The sequence below is a fragment of the Stegostoma tigrinum genome, chromosome 8, assembly GCF_030684315.1.
Source record: "Stegostoma tigrinum isolate sSteTig4 chromosome 8, sSteTig4.hap1, whole genome shotgun sequence".
NCBI lineage: Eukaryota > Metazoa > Chordata > Chondrichthyes > Orectolobiformes > Stegostomatidae > Stegostoma > Stegostoma tigrinum.
The window spans coordinates 84539837-84560699 of NC_081361.1; the positions used below are offsets into that span (position 1 = coordinate 84539837).

The 20863-nt window shown below is 40.5% G+C and overlaps 1 protein-coding gene across 2 annotated transcripts in view; it reads left to right on the forward strand.

Annotated features, from left to right (window-relative positions):
- Nucleotides 1-20863, forward strand: part of LOC125456155 (rho GTPase-activating protein 29-like) — a 113554-nt gene that overhangs the window by 46154 nt on the left and 46537 nt on the right. For both annotated transcript variants that reach the window (XM_048538943.2, XM_059648064.1), the window contains exons 4-8: nt 3240-3333; nt 7305-7377; nt 8457-8517; nt 13861-13998; nt 20390-20454. In XM_048538943.2, coding sequence (XP_048394900.2) covers nt 3240-3333; nt 7305-7377; nt 8457-8517; nt 13861-13998; nt 20390-20454 — 431 coding nt within the window. The remainder of the gene's footprint in view (nt 1-3239; nt 3334-7304; nt 7378-8456; nt 8518-13860; nt 13999-20389; nt 20455-20863) is intronic.

Here is a 20863-nt window from a genome sequence, read left to right on the forward strand (position 1 = left end):
GGTGCAAAATAGACTCCGAGTGTCAGGGAGTGGAATTTCAACAACCACCACCAAAAGTGGCTTGGCAGCTCCATTTCTGATCTAGCTGATCAGGTCCTAAAGAACGTAGACGCTACACTGGGTTTGCGGCAGGTGGTGAGGGAATGAACAAGAGGGAAAGACTTAGTGGACCTCATTCTTAGCAATCTGTTGGCTGTGGATGCATCTGTCCACGACCATATTGGTAGGAAGGATCACAGCACAGTGCTTCTGGATATAAAATCCTGCCAGCACATCATTAAGAATACTCTGCATCATGTGATGTGGCACTACCACTGTGCTAAGTAGGACAGGCTTCAAACAGAACTAGCAACTCAAGACTTGGCATCCATGAGGTGCTGTGGGCCATCAGCAGCAGCAGATCTGTACTCCAACACAATCTGCAACCTCATGACACACATATTCCCCCACTCAACTATTACAATTAAGCCAGAGAATCAATTCTGGTTCAATGGACAGTGCTAGAGGGCATACTAGGAGCAGCATCAAGCATATGCAAAAATGAGGTGTTTTGGTGAAGCTACCAAACAGCATAAACAGCGAGTGCCAGACAAAGCTAAGTGATCCGGCAACCAAAAGGTCCAGTCTAAACTCTTCAGTCCTGCCACGTTCAGTCATGAACTATGGTGGACAGTTTTTTTTTAAAAAATCCTCACTGGAGTAGACTCCACAAATATCTGGTTTCCAATTATGGGAGAACCCAACACCAATATTAAAGATAAGGCTGAAGCATTTGCAGCAATCTTCAGCCAAAAGTGCCAAGTGGATGATCCCTCTCAGCCTCCTCCAGTTGTCCCCAACATTACAGATACCAAACTTCAGTCAATTTGATTGACTCCACATGATATCAAGAAACGTTTGGAGGCACTGGATGCTGGAAATGCTATGAGTCCTGGCAAGAGTCCAGTAAGAGTACTAAAGACATATGCTCCAGAACTTGGCACTCCCCTAGCCCAGCTGTTCCAGTCCAGTTACAATACTGGTATCTGCCGAGGTTATGTTCTGTACACAAAAAATAGGACGAATCCAACATCATTAGTAAAGGGACAGAATATTTAATCAGTAGCACTCTTAAGCAACGCCTGCTCAGCAATAATGTGCTCAGTGTGGCCCGGTTTGGGTTCCACTAGGGCCATTCTGCCCCTGACTTCATTACAGCCTTGGTTCAAACATGGACAGAAATGCTGAATTCCAGAGGTGAGGTGAGAGTGACAGCCCCTAACTTAAAGGCTGCATTTAACTGAGTGTGGCATTAAGGACAGCGAGCAAAACTGGAATCAATGAGTGTACACAGCACAAGGGCAGATGGTTGTGGTTTTCGGAGGTCAGTTATGTCAGCTCCAGGACATCTCTGCAGGAGTTCCTCTTGGTACTGTCTTAGGCCCAACCATCTTCAGCTTCTTCATCAATGACCGTGTAAGTCACTATTAACTGTGTAAGTCCTGCCAGTAGTTTGCCAAATTGTAACACCTTGTATTTATCTAAATTAAACTCCATCTGACCATTCCTCTTCCCACTGGCCCAGTTGATCATAATTCTTTGGTACTCTGAGGTAACCTTTTTTTATTGTCCACTGTACCACCAACTTTGGTTTCATCCACAGACCTTACTAATCATGCCTGGTATATTCTCATCCAAATCATTTATATAAATGGCAAACAAAAATGAGACTAGCACCGATCCTTGCGGCACACCACTGGTCACAGGCCTTCGGTACGAACAACCCTGTGCCACTACCCTCTGTCCCCCACCACCAGCCAATTTTTTTTTATCCAAGTGTCTAGCCTTCCCTGGATCTCACATGATCTAACCTTACTGACCAGTCCCCCTATGGAACCTCATCGAAGCCCTCCTGAAGTCCGTGTAGACGACGTCTTCTGCTCTGCCTTCACCTATGACAGGCTCTATTTACACCAGAAAAAATAGAATAAAACAAAATGAGAATAAGCTTATTTAGAATAGGGCATATTTGATGGAACATGTTACAGTTGTGATAATCAATAAACAATTGATAATCTTTTGTACTGTAAATATATTTAAAGTAAAATTGGGTGTGGTTATGTTTATGAAGTTGGCTAAAGATTCTTTGCTACTCAGGAAGTTGTGGGGAAGTTGCTGGAAGTCTTGTATGTGTTTGCTAAATGTCTGGCAGCTGTAAAAATGTCACAACAATATTTAACTACAAATTACCATTTTTCCCAAAATTTAAACTGCAGTTTTTCAGATGTGTTACTCATATATTTCTTAGGTTTGATTGCACACAGCTGAACAAAAATTGCAGGAAATTTGCTTCTTTAAAACAAAACTTGATGAGATCAAAGTGCTAAATGCAAACCTTCTAACGGAAGCTTTCCTGCAACCGGATAAAGTCACCAAGTTTACATATTCTGTGTAGTTTTTGCATTAAAATTTGTCAGTGAGGTGCTAAATGAGGATTTTGATAATCGCTTTTATGATCCAGCATAGTTCTATAATAATTATAATGGCTCATTGCACAGTAATGAAATGTCATTGAACAGTTTAGCTTCTTATGTAATTTGAGAGTATCGATTATTAAGCTGGATATTCAAGTAATTTGTGGCATACTTGAGTTTTATTCCAAACTTCTTACTTTGTTCTTGTGGGGTTGGTAGAAGGAAAGAACTAACCAGCTCCTTGAGAATCAAAGTCTCTATAACTGATTTTTTTTTTTAAAAAAGTCAGTTTGTAGAATCTGAAATCAACGTTGTTTTGTTCTGGAACAATTGTACTATGAAGATTGCATTATAATCCTTCAAAGGAAGTTAATTAAAGAGTACTTCTTACACATATTTACATTACTGTTCACCCATTAGTGTGTTCAGTGACACAGGAAACTGGTGCCTTGACAAGAATGCAGTCATAATTTCAGTATGACAGAAGGCCAAGTAAATCTTAGCATTTTACTTGTGCTTGGGTGAAAACTTTTTGGTGCATTTATCCACTGATTTTGTTATACTGTTTTGGTGTGTTCCACTTAGTAGTTCGACATTTGATTGTGTTCGTCACAGACATCTACAACTTATAGCACTTCTGTTGATGGTTTAAAGTTGAAAACATTACAGTGCTTTAATTGTTGTATGTTCAATTTATAGTAATGTTGATTGTTTAACCTTTTATATTCATGGAGTGAATGCTACTATTCACCTTGCACTGCTATAATGAACTACATTTCCTTTCAGGTGCAAACTACAATGAAATACACGAAGACAAAAGAGAGCATTTTAATGAAGTATTTGCTTCTATTGACACTTTGGCATTCACATTTGGCAATGTGTAAGTAACACAACTTTTGATGTGCGTTTGACTTTCCTTGTGTAGCCTTTATGTCTAATTATTGGTATTTTTAGGCTAAAATATTATTGCCTGCATTAATTTAGTTTCATTGTTATGTCTGAAGCACTCACTGTATGCTTTGAAAAAGAATTAATTCATAGAAAAAGTATTATTGTATCAGTCTTCTCATCTAATTTGTGCTTGACAGTTGTATGTTCTGCCTTCACTTATCTCCCAATTAACATCTTTTTTTCTCTTCTCTCATTCTAATTCGTGCTAGGATGTAGTTCTACCAACATTAACAGCCCTTCAGTACTTCCCAAAATATAACATGAACTTCTGTCAATCTCAACAGGCTGTTCAACTATTGTAGCCAAGCCCCATCCGGTTCTCATCCAACACCTGCAAATGAGCATACTTAACAGCTAGTTACTGGTTAGCAGACAGGAATGCAAAGATGAACTAATTTTTTTATCCTATCGTTTTTAGCCAATTGTGTTAGCCTAATTACCGAGGTTAAGGTCTCAAATTAATTCAACACAACTACAAAATGTACCTGGAGCTTTCTGGCCTATTAGAATTAAAGCTGTCTTTAATGTTTTTTTTCTAGTACATTCTTACAGCAGCTACATTTATATATTTATTGTTTTAATTTGTTTTGTAGGAGGATTTTGACTTGGGAATGGCAAATGACCATGAGGTGAACTTGTTGCTCCAGTGTTAAAGATTGTTCACCTCACACTTGTCTGCATTAAACTCCATTTGCCACCTCTCAGCCCAGCTCTGCAGCTTATCTATGTCTCTCTGCAACCTACAGCGTCCTTCGTCACTATCCACAACTCCACCGACTTTAGTTGTGGATAGTGACGAAGGATGCTGTAGGTTGCAGAGAGACATAGATAAGCTGCAGAGTTGGGCTGAGAGGTGGCAAATGGAGTTTAATGCAGACAAGTGTGAGGTGATGCACTTTGGTAGGAGTAGCCAGAAGGCAAAGTACTGGGCTAATGGTAAGATTCTTGGTAGTGTAGATGAGCAGAGAAATCTCGGTGTCTGTGTACACAGATCCTTGAAAGCTGCCACCCAGGTTGACAGGGCTGTTAAGAAGGCATAGTGTTTTAGCTTTCATTAGTAGAGGGATCGAGTTCCGGAACCAAGAGGTTATACTGCAGCTGTACAAAACTCTGGTGCAGCTGCACTTGGAGTATTGCGTACAGTTCTGGTCACCGCATTGTAAGAAGGATGTGGAAGCTTTGGTAAGGGTGCAGAGGAGATTTACTAGGATGTTGCCATCATTGGACAAGCATATGGACGTACATGGAATAGTGTTGGTTAGCTGGGCTTCAGATTGGTATGACAGGTCGGCACAACATCGAGGGCCGAAGAGCGTGTACTGTGCTGTAATGTTCTATGTTCTATATTTTTTGCATACTTTTTTCGTAGGGTTACTAGTACTTTCAGGTACCTATTTATGAGCTATAGTATGAGAACAATTAAAAATCTTGAATTTCTTGTCTTTCATGTAAAGCACAATTTGCACTTTAGAAGTTCATTGGTTTTATTATTCAAAGGGGAAAGGCTTTTTTCTCGAAGAACATCCTGTGTTTCATCTTGATTTAAATATGCATTTTGTTACTGCCCATTTAAGGTTGCTGATTTACAATATCCTGTTTATGCCTGAAAATTTTCAACATCTTCAAGAAACAAATCCTCTGCTAGCTTAAAGCTGTGGTTAACGTGGTCAGAACATAAACAATCTACTTTTTAAATTTCCATTTACTGAAAAAAAGCATACTGTTTTGGTAATGATATATCTGTTTCCAAAAGTAATCTCTGGTCTGTCAATGTTCCCCTTTTAGGTAGTGTGTTAATAGAACGTAGAACATTAACAGCTCTGTTCAGGCCCTCCGGCCCTCGATGTTGGACCTGTGAAACCAATCTGAAGCCCATCTAACCTACACTATTCCATTATGGGTTAGCAATGGGAAAAATGCAGGATTATGGGGACCCGGGGTGGGATATTCTGTAAATGTCATTTTTTTTGACTTAATATTGTGCTATTCTTACTGTTTACAAAACTACCTACCAGTTATCTGTCTTCCCTTGATAGCGCATTGAATATGCTTCAATTTGAATCTTGTTCAGTGTTTTGGCACATTTTGTTCGTCGTGCAAATACCTCTTCTTTACTTTAACTCTTTCTGCAAGTACTTTGAGAATGAGGCTGGAGAACTAATAGTGGGGAATAAGGAAATGAATGAGGAATTGATTAAACGCCTTGTATCAGGATTCTAGGCTAAAGACATTAATAGCGTTCTAAAAACACTAAATAATAGAGCAGCAAAGTGGGAGAGGAAACAAATCAAATAACTGCCACTAGAGAAAATACGCTAGGGAAGCTAATGGGCTAGAGTCTGATAGGCTCCCAGACCCGACAGAATCCATCCTAGCATACCAAAAGAAGTAACTACAGGCACTATTTTCCAAAAATTCTTATATAAATCTCAAAGGATTGGCAAAATACCTGTGAAATGCACTTTTTCAAGAAAGGAGGGTAACAATAGGTCAGTTGGTGTAAAATGTAACACTGGAAAAATGTTGCTGTCCGCTGTGAAGGAAGTAATAGCACCGTATTTAGAAATATGCAGTTTAATCCAGGAGATTCAGCTTGGCTTCATGAAGCAGCAGTCATGCCAGACAAATTTGTTTGAATCCTTTGTGGAACTTAATATAAGAAATATGTGTGGGAGTAGGCCATTCAGCACCTCAAGCTTGCCCCATCATTCTGTAAGCTCATGCTGATCTGCCCCAGGTCTCAGCTCTTTATTTAAAATGTCCCAGCTCAGCATAGCTCTCAACTTGATGTTTCAAAAAATCTATTTATGTCCTCTAAATACTTTCACTGATCTGATCTAAACTCCATAAGTCATTCTTGGGGATAGAGAATTACAGATATTCAGTATCCTCTAGGAGGATTTGTCCCATTATTCTGTAACAATGACCCAAGTTCAAGATTCTCCCATTAGTGGGAAGAGCGTATCAGTCAAAAGCCACAATCTGACAAGCCATGATCTTTTGAATGGCAGAGCAGGTTACGTAGGTTGAATAGCCTGCCCGAATCCTAATTCTGATATTTCTGATCAATGGTGAACACTGATTTTCAATGGGTGAATTCACCCATTGTAATGCTTTTAAATATCAAAAGGAGACCATTAGAATATTGTTGGACATGATCTTTTAACAGGCACTTATGCAGCATGATTGTACTTGCATTTTATTAGTTGTCAGAATGTTGTCCATGTATTTTATATGGATGGACTATTTGAGTATCTGACAGGTCATAAAAGGTACAAAAGATTGTGCAATTATCACAAATTTCTTTTTTCTGACCTTACAATGGGGGTGAATGTCATTGTTGAACATGTCAGTTAGAAGGAGAAGTAAGCCACTTGGTCCTTTTGAGCCTGTTCAGTTCTTCAGTAAGATCATAACCTATCTGGTTACTCCATATTCCCATCAACCCTGATAACCTTTTGCCACTTGCTTATCAAGAATCTGTATGCCTCTGAAGCTGAGCTGGAGGATACTTCTGAAGAACTCCTGCAGCATTGATTCCAACCGGTGGAGTCTTCCCTCCTGATTTCAGATGACTTCAGTTTTGTTAGAGCTCCTAGGTACCACACCTGGACAAATGCTGCCTTGATGACAAGGGCAGTTACTCTTGCCTCACGTTACGCATTTGAAAGTAGCACTAATGCTGAACAGTTTAGCTAGGAATACAGATGTAGTAAGGGTGCTATGTAAAAAATGTAAAGGACTATGGAAGTTTTGAGCCACCTGCATTGGTGTATTGTTTACCAAGTTGCATTCATAGAGTTTTTCAGAAAAAACGAAAAAATTAGCATGTCAGTTTGAAGAAATGTAGAGAGTGTAACTAAAGATATAAATGTTTTAATCAAACAATTTGTCTTGTAGCATTTCAGACTTCCTCATGGGAGATGTAGACTATGGTTCATCTTTGGGACTTCCATTGAATGGGCGAAGCCGTGTAAGTTCACAGAATAATTACACTAGTAGTACTTTGACGTGATTATAGGATGATGGAGGCTTAATATATTAATGGTGGCCACTTGATCCTGCATGCCTTTATTTGAAAGAGCTACCAAATTAGTCTTACACAAAAACAAAATTGCTGGAAAAGCTCAGCAGGTTTGGCAGCATCTGTGGAGGAGAAAACAGAGTTAACCCTTCCTCAGAACTGGTGCTGCAAGACCTGCTGAGCTTTTCCACCAACTATGCTTTCGTTCTGGATTTACAGCATCCAGTTTTTTTGGTTTTTACCAAATTAATCTGACTTCTTTGTTTTTGTCCTGCTATGTTTTTCTCCTTCAGTTATACATCCAATTTTCTTTTGAGCATTACTATGTCATCTCTTTACACCCCTCTCTATATTTAGGCAATGCATTGTTAAAAACACATCCTCTCATCTCCTAGTTCCTTAGCCAATTAGCTTGTGTACCTGTGTCCATGGTAACCTGCCACTGGAATCAGTTTTAGAGATAATAGGAATGGCAGATGCTGGAGAATCAGAGATAACTAGGTGTGGAGCTGGATGAACACAGCAGGCCGAGCAGGAAAGCTGACGTTTCAGGCCTAGAAAAATTTCATCAGAAATTTTTTTCCCTTGTATTCAAGCAATAGGGTGACGTGCTAAAGGAGAACAATTTTGGCTTCTTCAGGCAATTAAGACTGAAGCATGATTAGAAACATTGACTGTGTTTATTGCACTATTATGGCAACTCAAAAGATGCCTACGTGTGTGTCATGAGTACTGAGCATACAATTCCAGCCTGAGCATTTATTAGGATGAGCCATGTCCGTTCTGTGCATCAACCTAACAATTAGATTTGATTTTACCTTTCACACTATTTCTGTCACATAGCGTTTACAAGTTTTTTTAAAAATACTTGTTTAATGAACTGTAGCTCAAACTTTATTTGAAATTTCCCAGCTGACAGCGTTCTGATTTGGAATTCAAATATGATTGGAGTTGAAAGATGAAGTGCTCCTTTTGAATTAATATTTGTTCTCACTGAAAAATTCATGAGTTTTCTTTTTGACTTTTAGTCTTATGAAAACCTGTCTATGGGCTCTCGAGGATCAATTCATGAAAAGGAAGACTTGCAAGGTACTAACAAATTTTACGAATCTTATAAATTTTACGATACTGCAACTCTTAAATAAACTAATCCAGAATATGTGAACCATGTTATTTGGAGCAAAATTTGGATAGGTCATTTTGCCTTCTCCTGTTGTGGTTTAGATAGAAGTACATTAAATATGCTCTTCTTACTGGGTGCTTTATTAACAATTAAAAGCTGAGCAATATTTGGTCTCAATAACATTTTTTTAACTATTCTACATGTGAACTGTTTGTTATCCAGTCAAAGGATTTAATTTGTTTACAGTCAATCCAAACCAATTTGCGCAGTCTATATTTCTGATCAACTGTTTAAAGACGTACTATATATTATTGTCTAATGAAAATGAATTGCATCCATGTACCATGGTAGTTCAAGAACCAATGTCAGGGAAGTCATTCATATTATTAACCTTACATACATTTAATACTGCTTTTGAGTTTTCCTCAAATTGGCAGTGGGGAATTGGGGGCTAATTAGTGATCTCAACTTGAAATATCAAAACAATTGAATATTTACCAGTTCTGTTCAGTTGGTTTGAGGCTGTGAAATTGTTTCACTAACATGCTAAATTATTTCCCCTGTGATGTGTTCCTTTTGGTACACCATTCCAAACTATCTGCCTAATCATTTAGAAATAATCTTCACTTGATTTATTGAGTAAAGGCTGTAAGGAGAAGCCTGGGAACAACAGCTGTGAGCGTGACATAAGTGATGGTTAAGTTGTTGGAGATGATTCTGACAGATAGGATTTACATATATTTGGAGAGGCAAAAATTGATTAGGGACAGTCAGCATGGTTTAGTGTGAGGGAAATCATGTCTCTCAAACATGATTGAGTTTTTTTGAGGAAGCAACCAAAAGAATGATGAGGGCAGAGTGATAGATATTGTTTACACAGATTTTAGTAAAGCCTTTGACATGGTTCCTCATGGTAGGCTAGTTAGGGTGAGCTTGCCAATTGGATATAAAATTGGTTTGACAGTAGCAAACAGAGTTTGTTGGTAGAGGATTGTTTTTCAGACTGGAGGCCTGTGACCAGTGATGTTCCACGAGGATCGATACTGGGTCCACTTTTGGTTATCATTTGTATAATTAATTTGGATGATAATATAGGGGGCATGGTTAGTATTTTGGCAGATGACACCAAAATTGGCAGTACAGTAGACAGTGAAGAAGGTTATCTAAGATTACAAAGATATCGTGATCAATTGAGTCAATGGGCTGAGGAGTGGCAGATGGAGTTTAGTTTGGATAAATGCAAGGTATTGCATTTTGGTAAAACACAATGGCAGTATTCATACAATTAATGGTAGAGCCCTGGGTAGTATTGTAAAACATAGACAACTAGGGGTTGAGGTAGAAAATTCTTTGAAATTTGCATCGCATTAAACAGGGTGGTTCAAAAGGCACTTAGTACACTTGCCTTTATTGCTCAAGCCTTTGAATATAGGAGTTGGGATGTCATGTTGAGGTTGTACAGGATATTGATGAAGCCTCTTCTGGAGTACTGTATGCGGTGGTTGTCGCCCTGCTATCGGAAGGATATTATTAAATTGGACAGAGTTCAGAAAAGATTTAAGCCCTCCATTCCATGCAACATCCTTTTTAATTTATAAGGAGAGGCTGAATAGGCTGGGATTTTTTTCACTGGAGCATCGGAGGTTGAGGGGCGATCTTAGAGGTTTATAAAATTGAGGTGATTGGCCAAGGTCTTTTCACTGGGGTGGAGAATTTCAAGACTGGGGAACACGTTTTTAAAGTGAGAAGAGAAAGATTTGAAAAGGACATGAGGGACAAGATTTTTTCACAGTGGTTCATGTGTGGAATGAAGTGCCAAAGGAAGTGGTGGATGCAGGTACAGTTACAGTATTTACAGTATATACAATATTTAAATAATTACACAAATAGAAAAGGCTTGGAGGGATATGGACCAAATGCAGGGAAGTGGGACTAGTTTTGTTTTTTTTTTTTTGGGAACATGGTTGCTGTGGACTAGATGGTCCAAAGGGTCTATTTCCATGCTGTATGACTCTAAGTGGGTAGTTCCATGTCAATGTGCAAAATACTGAAATAGAAATTATGCACTGCATGTTACAAATTATATGTAACCAGCAGTGCGTTATCTCCGAGGAGGTGATGACCTAGTGGTATTGTCGCTGGACAGTTAATCTAGAGACCCAGATAACATTCTGGGGACCTGGGATTGAATCCTGCCACAGCAGATGGTGGAATTTTAATTCTTGATATTTTTCTGAATTCAGAATCTAATGATGACCATGAACCAATTGTCAGGAAAATCCCATCTGGTTCACTAATGTCCTTTAGGGAAGGAAACTGCCATCTTTACTGCCATCTGGTCTACATGTGACTGCAGACCCACAGCAATGTGGTTGACTCTTAACTGCCCTCACCACAATTAGGGATGTGTAATAAATGCTTGTATCATAAATGCTGACTAGCCAGAAACACCCACATTCTGTGAATGTATAAAGGAAATAAAATGAAATCAACCTGGGTAATGTTTGAAATGTAGAATTCAGCATTGCCTGTTAGGCCACAGTCACCTGAGTGACAAGGTTGAAATACTGAGGGATCTTTTAAAAGCGCACTGAGGAATCATGTCCATCCATTCTTGCGGGGAGTTAGGGGGGGATGTCTCTGTTTCATAGCCTTTCAGTTATACTTAAACACCTCCATTGGAACAGAATGATTGGTAATTTATTTCTGTAACTTTGTATACAAATTGGATGTATTTCCTACATTAAAAAGTAATTACACTTCATAAAAGTACATCACTGGCTGTAGGGGAAATTCTGAAATTGTGAAAGGTATGTAAATTCCAGTCCTTTCATAAAAAATCTCAATGACCAATCTACACTATTCATTCAGTGGTGTTTAGTTATCTGACATGCTGATAACTAATTAGAATGGTTTCCTCCTTCTGCCATCAGGTGCCAGCCAGTATTCAATTCTGTAATATCCTAATTGACGATTTACCCATAAAGCAATTGATTTGAGTCTGCAAGATAGATTTGATTAAAGTGGATAGCACTGCTGTCTCACAGCACCAGGGACCTGGGTTCAATTCCACCCTCAGGAGACTCTGTCTGTCTGTCTGTGTGGAGATAGTAATAACTGTCGATGCTGGAGTCAGAGATAACACAGTATGGAGCTGGAGGAACACACAGGCCAGGCAGCATCAGAGGAGGAGAAAAGCTGACGTTACAGGTTGGGACCCTTCAGCAATGGGGGAGGGGAGCTCTGAAATAAATAGACAGAGGAGGAGTGGGGGTGGGGCTGGGGAAGGTAGGTGGGATGGTGATAGGTGAGTGCATGTGGATAGTGAGACACTTTTTCCTTGGATCGTGATGGCTAGCACAAGGGGACATAGCTTTAAATTGAGGGGTGATAGATATAGGACAGATGTTGGAGATAGGTTCTTTACTCAGAGTAGTAAGGGCGTGGAATGCCCTTCCTGCAGTAGTAGACTTGCCAACTTTAAGGGCATTTGAATGGTCATTGGATAAACATATGGATAATAATGGAATAGTGTAGGTTAGATGGGCTTCAGATTGGTTTCACAGGTCGGCAGAACATCGAGGGCCAAAGGGCCTGTACTGTGCTGTAATGTTCTATGTTCTAAGTAGGTCAGATTGCACGTGGCAGAAGTGGCAGAGAATGATATGTTAAATTCAGAGGTTAGTGGGATGATGTGTGGACAAGAGGGATTCTGTCTGGTTTTGTTGCGGGAGGCGGGTGTGAGGGCTGAGGTGTGGGAAATGCAAGAGAGGCGGTTGAGAGCATTTTTGACCACTGCAGGGGGAAGTTGTCCTTGAAATAAGAGGACAGCTGGGATGTTTGGGAGTGGAACGCCCCATCTTGGGAACAGATGAGGCAGAGGTGGAGAAATTGGGAGTAGGGGATCACGTTCTTGCAGGAAAGTGGATGAGAGGTGTAGTCTGGGTAGCTGTGGGAGTCGGTGGGCTTGAAATAGGTTTCCGTTTCGAGGTGGTCACCAGAGATGGAGACAGAGAGAGGTATCAGAGATGGTTCAGGTGAACTTGAGGTTGGGGTGACAGGTTTTAGTAAAGTTGAACTGTTCAATCTCTTTGGAGCACGAGGTAGCACCAATAGTCATTGACAATGCAGAGGAAGAGGTGAGGGATAGTGCCAGTGTAGCGGCAGAAGAGGGACTGTTCCACGTATCCTGCGAAGAGGCAGGCATAGCTTGGGCCCGTGCAGGTTCCCATGGCCATCCCCTTAGTCTGTAGAAACGGGATATCTATGTGGAGTTTGCACATTCTCCCCGTATCTGGTGGGTTTTCTCCGGGTGCTCCAGTTTACTCCCACAGTCCAAAGATGTGCAGGTTAGGTGGATTGGCCATGCTAAATTGCCCGTAATGTTCAGGGATGTGTTGATTAGGTGGGTTATAGGGGATGGGTCTGGGTGGGATGCTCTGAGGGTCAGTGTGGACTTTTGGGCCCAAGGGCCTGTTTCCACACCGTAGGAATTCCTGTGATAACTTGAAATACTAGGCTGATTAGCTCCGATTACCATGAAACTATTACAAATAATGCACCTTTGTATAGCAATGGAGTATGTAATGTTTGGAACCAATTTTCCAGTTGATGTGTTAAATGCTTAAAGCAGTTTAACTTTATTATTATACATCTATAATTAGTCTGTGTTGTGTGCAGACTTTATGTAAGGAAATGATGACCATCTAGGAATTTTACTGTCTGTTGTTGCAAGGACTTGCAGACCAGCCATGACTAAAACATCTACACTGCCAGTGATTTATTTTGCCAATGTTTTACTTCAATGTGTATGTGGTGGCACATTATTTTCAACTTGTATTAAGGTATACTTAATGGTTGTAGTGACTATTTATTTAGTCCATATTTCATAGCTTGTTGCTGACGTATAGGAACAGAAGTTGACTGTTTCGCCCCCTCAGACCCATTCTGCTGCTAAGCAAAATCAGGACTGATCTATAATGTAATTCAGAATTCCCACCTTTGACCGATATCCTTAATACCCCTGATTTTAAATCAGACAGCAGTTTTCCACTTAGCAATTGATTGAGCATCAATTCCTGTTTGCAGAAGTTCCAAATTCTGATCACCTTTTTGGTATAAAAATGTTTGCAAATTTAAATCCTGGGGATAAAAAATCAAGTTCTAATTTTATCATATTCAGCACCAATCTAGATTCCAAGACCAGTAGAAATAGGGGAGATCAGGAAAAGTTACCTCATGTGTTCTCATCAATGTCTTGAAAATTTGGTTCATCTCTCATTCGGTTGTGTTTCATTTCCTATTTTCAGGAGCTCTTCGAGCAGAAGAGGTTGATAACATGTTGCTTAAAAATGACAGTGGGATAGAGTCAGCTCTGATGTATGCCAAAACTTGGTCAAAATATACCAAAGATATTTTAGCCTGGTTAGAAAAACGGCTAAATCTTGGTAAGTTGTTCACTGTGTTATGGCTTCAACTATTTAAAATCTGTCAGTTACTTGGATGAGGGGACCAAGTGTATGATGTTTAAATTTTCATGGACAGGTCCACATGTAGCAGGAAGTTTACTGAGGCTGAGGTGGTCAACTATATATTTCCTTCTCGTTTCCTAAAACTACCTACTGTAGATCCAGAATAGCAACTATGACCTTCTAGAACCCAACCAGCTTGGTTAATAGCAATGCCACCATCAGTGCTTTCTCTGAGTGGTGTTTCGTTTCATTGGTTTCATTTGGTTGGCGAGTGAGCAGTTTCAATGTGATAATAAGGAGGAATTTTCCGTACCGTGTTTTACTTGATGCTATAAGACTTCATGGGCTTTGGAATAAATGCTGATGACCTCCAAGGCAACTCCCTCCAAACTGTACACCACAACGCCATAATCTCTGCTACACCTTTACTGCTAGTGGCATAAGAATTGTGATGGCGTTATCTAGGACCAAGTCGTAGCCATAGAATCATATTTAACAGTGTCAGGCTGTTGCTTGACTAGTCCAGACAGATGCTTCCATTATCTATCCACTCGTAGCCAATGAATCACCTTCAATGGATTCTCTTCCCGCTCCTGTGAGATCTATCTCTGGGCACTTTTTCTCATTTCCTTTCCCTCAATCACATCATCCCAAAAGTACAAGATCAGTTTACACAAATATATCACCACCAGCTCTATCTTACCATCTACTCTTGACATTTTCAATGCCTCTAAATTGTCAAACAATTTAGTACGAGAACAGATAACGTCTTCCAACTAATAATATCTTCAAACTTCCTAATTGTCTTTGGTCTCCACCACAGTCTCTGCTTGTTGGATATCGACTCCTCCCTCTCCCTGAAAATTGAGATGAAACAATCTTTGGTGTCATACTTGATTCTCTGATAAGCTTCCAGTTACATGTCTATGCCATCATTTAAGGTCTCTGCCCGCCTCACTCATCTGCTGCTGAATCACTCCTCCATGCCTTTTTTACCTGTAGACTTGACTATACATATGTATTGTGGGCCATCAACCTGCCTTCTACCCTCCCTAAAGCTGACCCCATCTAAAGTTCTGACTGTTTTCTAATTTGCACCATTTTTCAGTCAGCCATCATATGCACACTGACCTAAGTTGAATGACTCGCAATTAAGAAGTCCTTCCCTAAACCCCTCAAGCTTCTACCTCACTTTCCCCTGGAAGATTTTCTTTAACATGACTTTTGACTAAAAATATGGCCAAAACTGCCCTAAAATCTTTTATGAAAGTCACTGTTTGTTTTAACAAAGCACCTCACAGGAATGATATAAGTGTGATTTGTTAAATGCTAGCTGTTGTCTCCTTCCTTGTTAACCAGCTATTCTACCTCTGGAAACAGTTGTGCTTGATTAAAATTGTTGGTGATTTTTCAAAATCACCATGTCAAAGCTCCCTCCAACTTCTCCGCTCTAAAGTACACATCTTCAGTTTTTCCAGTCACTCCATGCAATTAGTCTTTCTTTCCCAATACTACTTGAGTAAATCTCCTCTTGAGATGTTATATATTGCTTTTACAATGCTTCTGTGGAGGACCTTGGAAGGTTCCTTTATGTTGAAGGTGGTGATTGAATTGAAACCCACTCTCCGTCCTCTTTGTTCGCACTTGCTCCTCTCCTTCCTGTTTAGTGCATATCATCTGTCACCTTTGAAATTATGCCTCTGTATTCCCAGTTCAATTCATTCATGTTTCAATTCTGGATACCATATATTATATATCATAGACGCCCGGAAAGGGTACAAAAAAAGTGACTTGCAAAGATGATGCTCGAAATGTAAGATATGTTTTTTGGGTGAGGATAAAAAAGCTGCACTTCTTTTCTCTCTAACAGTATAAAACGTGACATGATAGGAATCTTTAAAATTATGAAAGCTTTTGATTAAGTGAAAAGATTCTCTATCTACTTTATGGGAAGAGCTAAACTGGGGCTTACAAAGATGAGGTAGATGATGAAATCAAATGGAGAATTTAGAAGAAATCTAGTGTAGGGAATGTGAAACTGGCTACTATAGGAAATAATTGAACTGAGTTGTATGGATGCATTTAACGGGAGACTGGATAGGAATTGCATTTTGGTAAAATCAAACAAAGACGACTTATACGGTTAAAAGGAGGGCCTTGGTTGGTGTTGAAGAACAGACACCTCTGGATTCAAGTATGTAAATCTTTGAAGTTTGCATCATCAAGAGATACAGTGATTAAGAAGGTGATTAGCACGCTTGCCTTCAGTGTTTAGACCTTTGAGTATGGGAGTTGGGACATTTTGTTGAAGTTGTACGGGACATTGGTGAGGCCTTTTCTGGAGTACTGTATACAGTTCTGGCCTCCCTGTTTAAGGAAGGATATTACTAAGTAGTAGAGTTCAGAAGAGATTTGCCAGGATGTTGTCCCAATGGAGGGTTTAAGTTATAGGAAGAGGCTGGGACTTTTACATGAGTGTAGGAGGTTGAATGGTAACCTTATGGAGGTTTATAAAATCAGGAGTCTATAGATAAAGTTAAAGGCAAGCGTCTCTTTACTAGAGTGCGGGATTTTGAGAGTGGGGGTTTTTTTTAAGGTGCGAGGAGAAAGTTTTTTAAAAAAAACATGAAGGGCAGTTCTTTTACAGTTCATCTGTGGAATGAACGGCCAGAAGAAGTGGTGGAGGCAGGTACAATTACAACATTTAAAAGACATTTAGATAAGTATATGATTAAGAAATGTTTGGAGGGATATGGGTCAAGCACAGGCAGATGGGACTAGTTTTTAGTTTGAAATTACAGTTGGCATGGACTGGTTGGACCAAAGGGTCTATTTCTGTGCTATATGACTGACTTTAGAATGTGAGTGAGGAAGGAGCTGAGGTTTATGTTGATGGTTCGCTTTTGAAATACGAGAAGAAGTTCCGGTGGAGCATAAGCACTAACATGGATTGTTTGGACTAAATAGTCTATTTCTAAAGCTCTATAAACTGTGCCTTTTTTATTTGAAGCATATTTTTGTGATATTTGCAATCTTTCAGTTCTCAGCCATACCTAATGGGAATTGAAAATTTTTGACTGGAATCTTCGCAATTTGCAAAGCAGGTTTCTCTCTGCTACTTAGGATACACTTCATCTGGGCTTGAATAACTTGAAGACTTAGCCTGCCACTAACTTTTCTACCCTGTCTAATAACCATACTGCCTTTCCCATTATTGTAACTTTGAACATAGAACAGTACAGCACAGAACAGGCCCTTCAGCCCACGATGTTGTGCCAACCATTGATCCTCATGTATGCACCCTCAAATTTCTGTGACCATATGCATGTCCAGCAGTCTCTTAAATGACCCCAATGACTTTGCTTCCACAACTGCTGCTGGCAACGCTTTCCATGCTCTCTCAACTCTCCGTGTAAAGAACCTGCCTCTGACATCCCCTGTATACTTTCCTCCAACCAGCTTAAAACTATGACCCCTCGTGTTAGCCATTTCTGCCCTGGGAAATAGAGTTGATAGCCAGAGACTATCTATGCCTCTCATTATCTTGTATACCTCAATTAGATCCCCTCTCCTCTTTTTCTCCAATGAAAAAATTCCGAGCTCAGTCAACCTCTCTTCATAAGATAAGCCCTCCAGTCCAGGCAGCATCCTGGTAAACCTCCCCTGAACCCCCTCCAAAGCATCCACATCTTTCCTATAATAGGGTGACCAGAACTGGACGCAGTATTCCAAGTGCGGTCTAACCAAAGTTTTATAGAGCTGCAACAAGATCTCACGACTCTTAAACTCAATCCCCCTGTTAATGAAAGCCAAAACACCATATGCTTTCTTAACAACCCTGTCCACTTGGGTGGCCATTTTAAGGGATCTATGTATCTGCACACCAAGATCCCTCTGTTCCTCCACACTGCCAAGAATCCTATCCTTAATCCTGTACTCCGCTTTCAAATTCGACCTTCCAAAATGCATCACCTCGCATTTATCCAGGTTGAACTCCATCTGCCACCTCTCAGCCCATCTCTGCATCCTGTCCATGTGCCGCAGCAGCCTACAACAGCCCTCTATACTGTCAACGACACCTCCAACCTTTGTGCCGTCTGCAAACTTGCTGACCCATCCTTCAATCCCCTCCTCCAAGTCATTAATAAAAATTACAAACAGTAGAGGCTCAAGGACAGATCCCTGTGGAACACCAGTCACCACTGACTTGCAGGCAGAATATTTTCCTTCTACTACCACTCACTGTCTTCTGTTGGCCAGCCAATTCTGTATCCAGACAGCTACGTTCCCCTGTATCCCATTCCTCCTGACCTTCTGAATGAGCCTACCATGGGGAACCTTATCAAATGCCCTACTGAAGTCCGTATACACCACATCGACAGCTCGACCCTCGTCAACTTTTCTAGTCACATCCTCGAAGAACTTGATAAGGTTTGTGAGGCTTGACCTGCCCCCCTCAAAGCTGTGTTGACTGTATTTGATCAAGCCATGCTCTTCCAGATGGTCGTCAAATCCTATCCCTCAGAATCCTTTCTAACACCTTGTAGACGACAGACGTGAGACTTACAGATCTGTAATTGCGGGGGATTTCCCTATTTCCTTTCTTGAAGAGAGGAATTACATTTGCCTCTCTCCCGTCCTCAGGTACGACTCCAGTGGAGAGCGAGGATGCAAAGATCCTCGCAAGTGGCGAAGCAATTGCATTTCTCGCTTCCCAAAGCAGCCGAGGACAAATCTGGTCCGGGCCTGCGACTTGTCGATCTTAATGTTTGACAAAATTTTCAGCACATCAGCTTCCTCTATCTCTATCCATTCCAGCATGCACACCTGCTTTTCAAAGGTTTCATTCACTACAAAGTTCATTTCTTTCGTAAAGACAGAAGCAAAAACTCATTTTAGGGCTTCCCCTACCTCCTCTGACTCCACACACAAGTTCCCTATGCTATCCCTGTTTGGCCCTACTCTTTCTTTGACCATTCTCTTATTCCTCACGTAAGTGTAAAATGCCTTTTGTGTTTTCCCTAATTCGTTCTGCCAAGCCTTTCTCGTACCCCCTCCTGGCTCTCCTCAGACCATTTTTGAGCTCCTTCCTTGCCTGCGTGTAATCCTCTCTAGCTGAACTTGACCCTAGCTTCCTCCACCTTATGTAAGCTACCTTCTTCCTTTTCACAAGAATCTCCACCGCTCTCATCATCCAAGGTTCCTTTATCTTACCCCTTCTTGCCTGTCTCAGAGGGACATATTTACTCATCACTTGCAACAACTGTTCCTTAAACAGTCTCCACATGTCTATAGTGCCCTTACCATGGAACAACTGCTCCCAGTCCATGCTTCCTAACTCATGTCTAATCGCATCATAGTTTCCTCTTCCCCAATTAAATATCTCCCATTTTGCCTAATCCTCTCCTTCTCCATAGCTATGTAGAATGTGAGCCAGTTATGGTCACTATCACCAAAATGCTCTCCCACCACAAGATCTGATACCTGCCCCGGCTCGTTTCCGAGCACCAAGTCTAGAATGGCCTCTCCCCTCGTCGGGCTGTCAACGTACTGAGTTAGGAAACCCTCCTGAACACACCTTACAAAAACAGCTCCATTCAAATCTTCTGCTCGAAGGAGGTTCCAATCAATATTAGGAAAGTTAAAGTCATCCATTACAACCACCCTACTACGTCCACACTTTTCCAAAATCTGTCGACCTATGCTTTCTTCAATCTCCCTGCTGCTATTGGGGGGCCTGTAGTAAACCCCTAACGAGGTGACTACTCCCTTGCTGTTCCTAATTTCCACCCACACTGACTCAGTAGGCAGATCTTCCTTGACAACGGAAGCTTCTGTAGCTGTGATACCCTTTGGCTTTGGCTTTGGCATTCTTTCCTTGCAAAGTACACATTTAGTACCTCAAGAATGCTGTGTGCCTCTTCAAGAGGATTACATTTTTGGTTCCTATTATCAACCCCATCTTTGCTTTGGTATCGTTGTCTGGTGGGGAGGCAATGGCCTAATGGTATTATCACTACAGTATTAATTTAGACTCTCGGGTAATGTTTTGGGGACCCACACCATGGTGAATGGTGAAATTTGAACTCAATTTAAAAAATAATCTGGAATTAGTATCTGATGATGACCATGAAACCATTGTCAGAGAAGCCCATCTGGTTCACTGATGCCTTTCTAAGGAAGGAAATCTTCCACCTTTACCTGCCTGGCCTACATGTGACTGAAGAACCACAGCAGTATATGTTTGACTCTGAGTTGCCTTCTCGGCCACGAGGGCTGGTCAATAAATCCTTGCCTAGCTGCAACACTGTCATCCTGTAAATGAATTTTATTTCTAACTTTTTTTTATTTTTATTTAAACACCCAGATATGGAATATGCAAGAAGCTTTTCAAAATTGGCAGAGTCAGCTAAGACCTTTATTGGGCAACAGGTAAACATCATCACATCACCTAACATTGGGGAATACAAGTACTGTTGTAAAATGTGCTGCTCAGTTCTCAACATTCTGTTTTTCCCAAAGCAATTTCATGACCTGTAGACAAATGGCATAGTGGTAATGTCATTGAATTAGTAACCCAGACTCCCAGGCTAATATTCCAGGGACGTGAGTAAGAAATTCACTGTCATATATGGTAAAATTTGTTTTTTTTCTCTTAAAGAACTGGCCTAATGGAACCGATGTAATCTCTGTTGGATTATCATTAAAATCCCTCTGGTTCACTGTTGTCCTTTAGTGAAGTTACCAATTGCCATCCTTACCTGATATGGCCTTCATGTAACTCCAGATTCCAGTATAGTTAACCCTTAACTTCCATCTACACAATTGGGGATGGCAATAA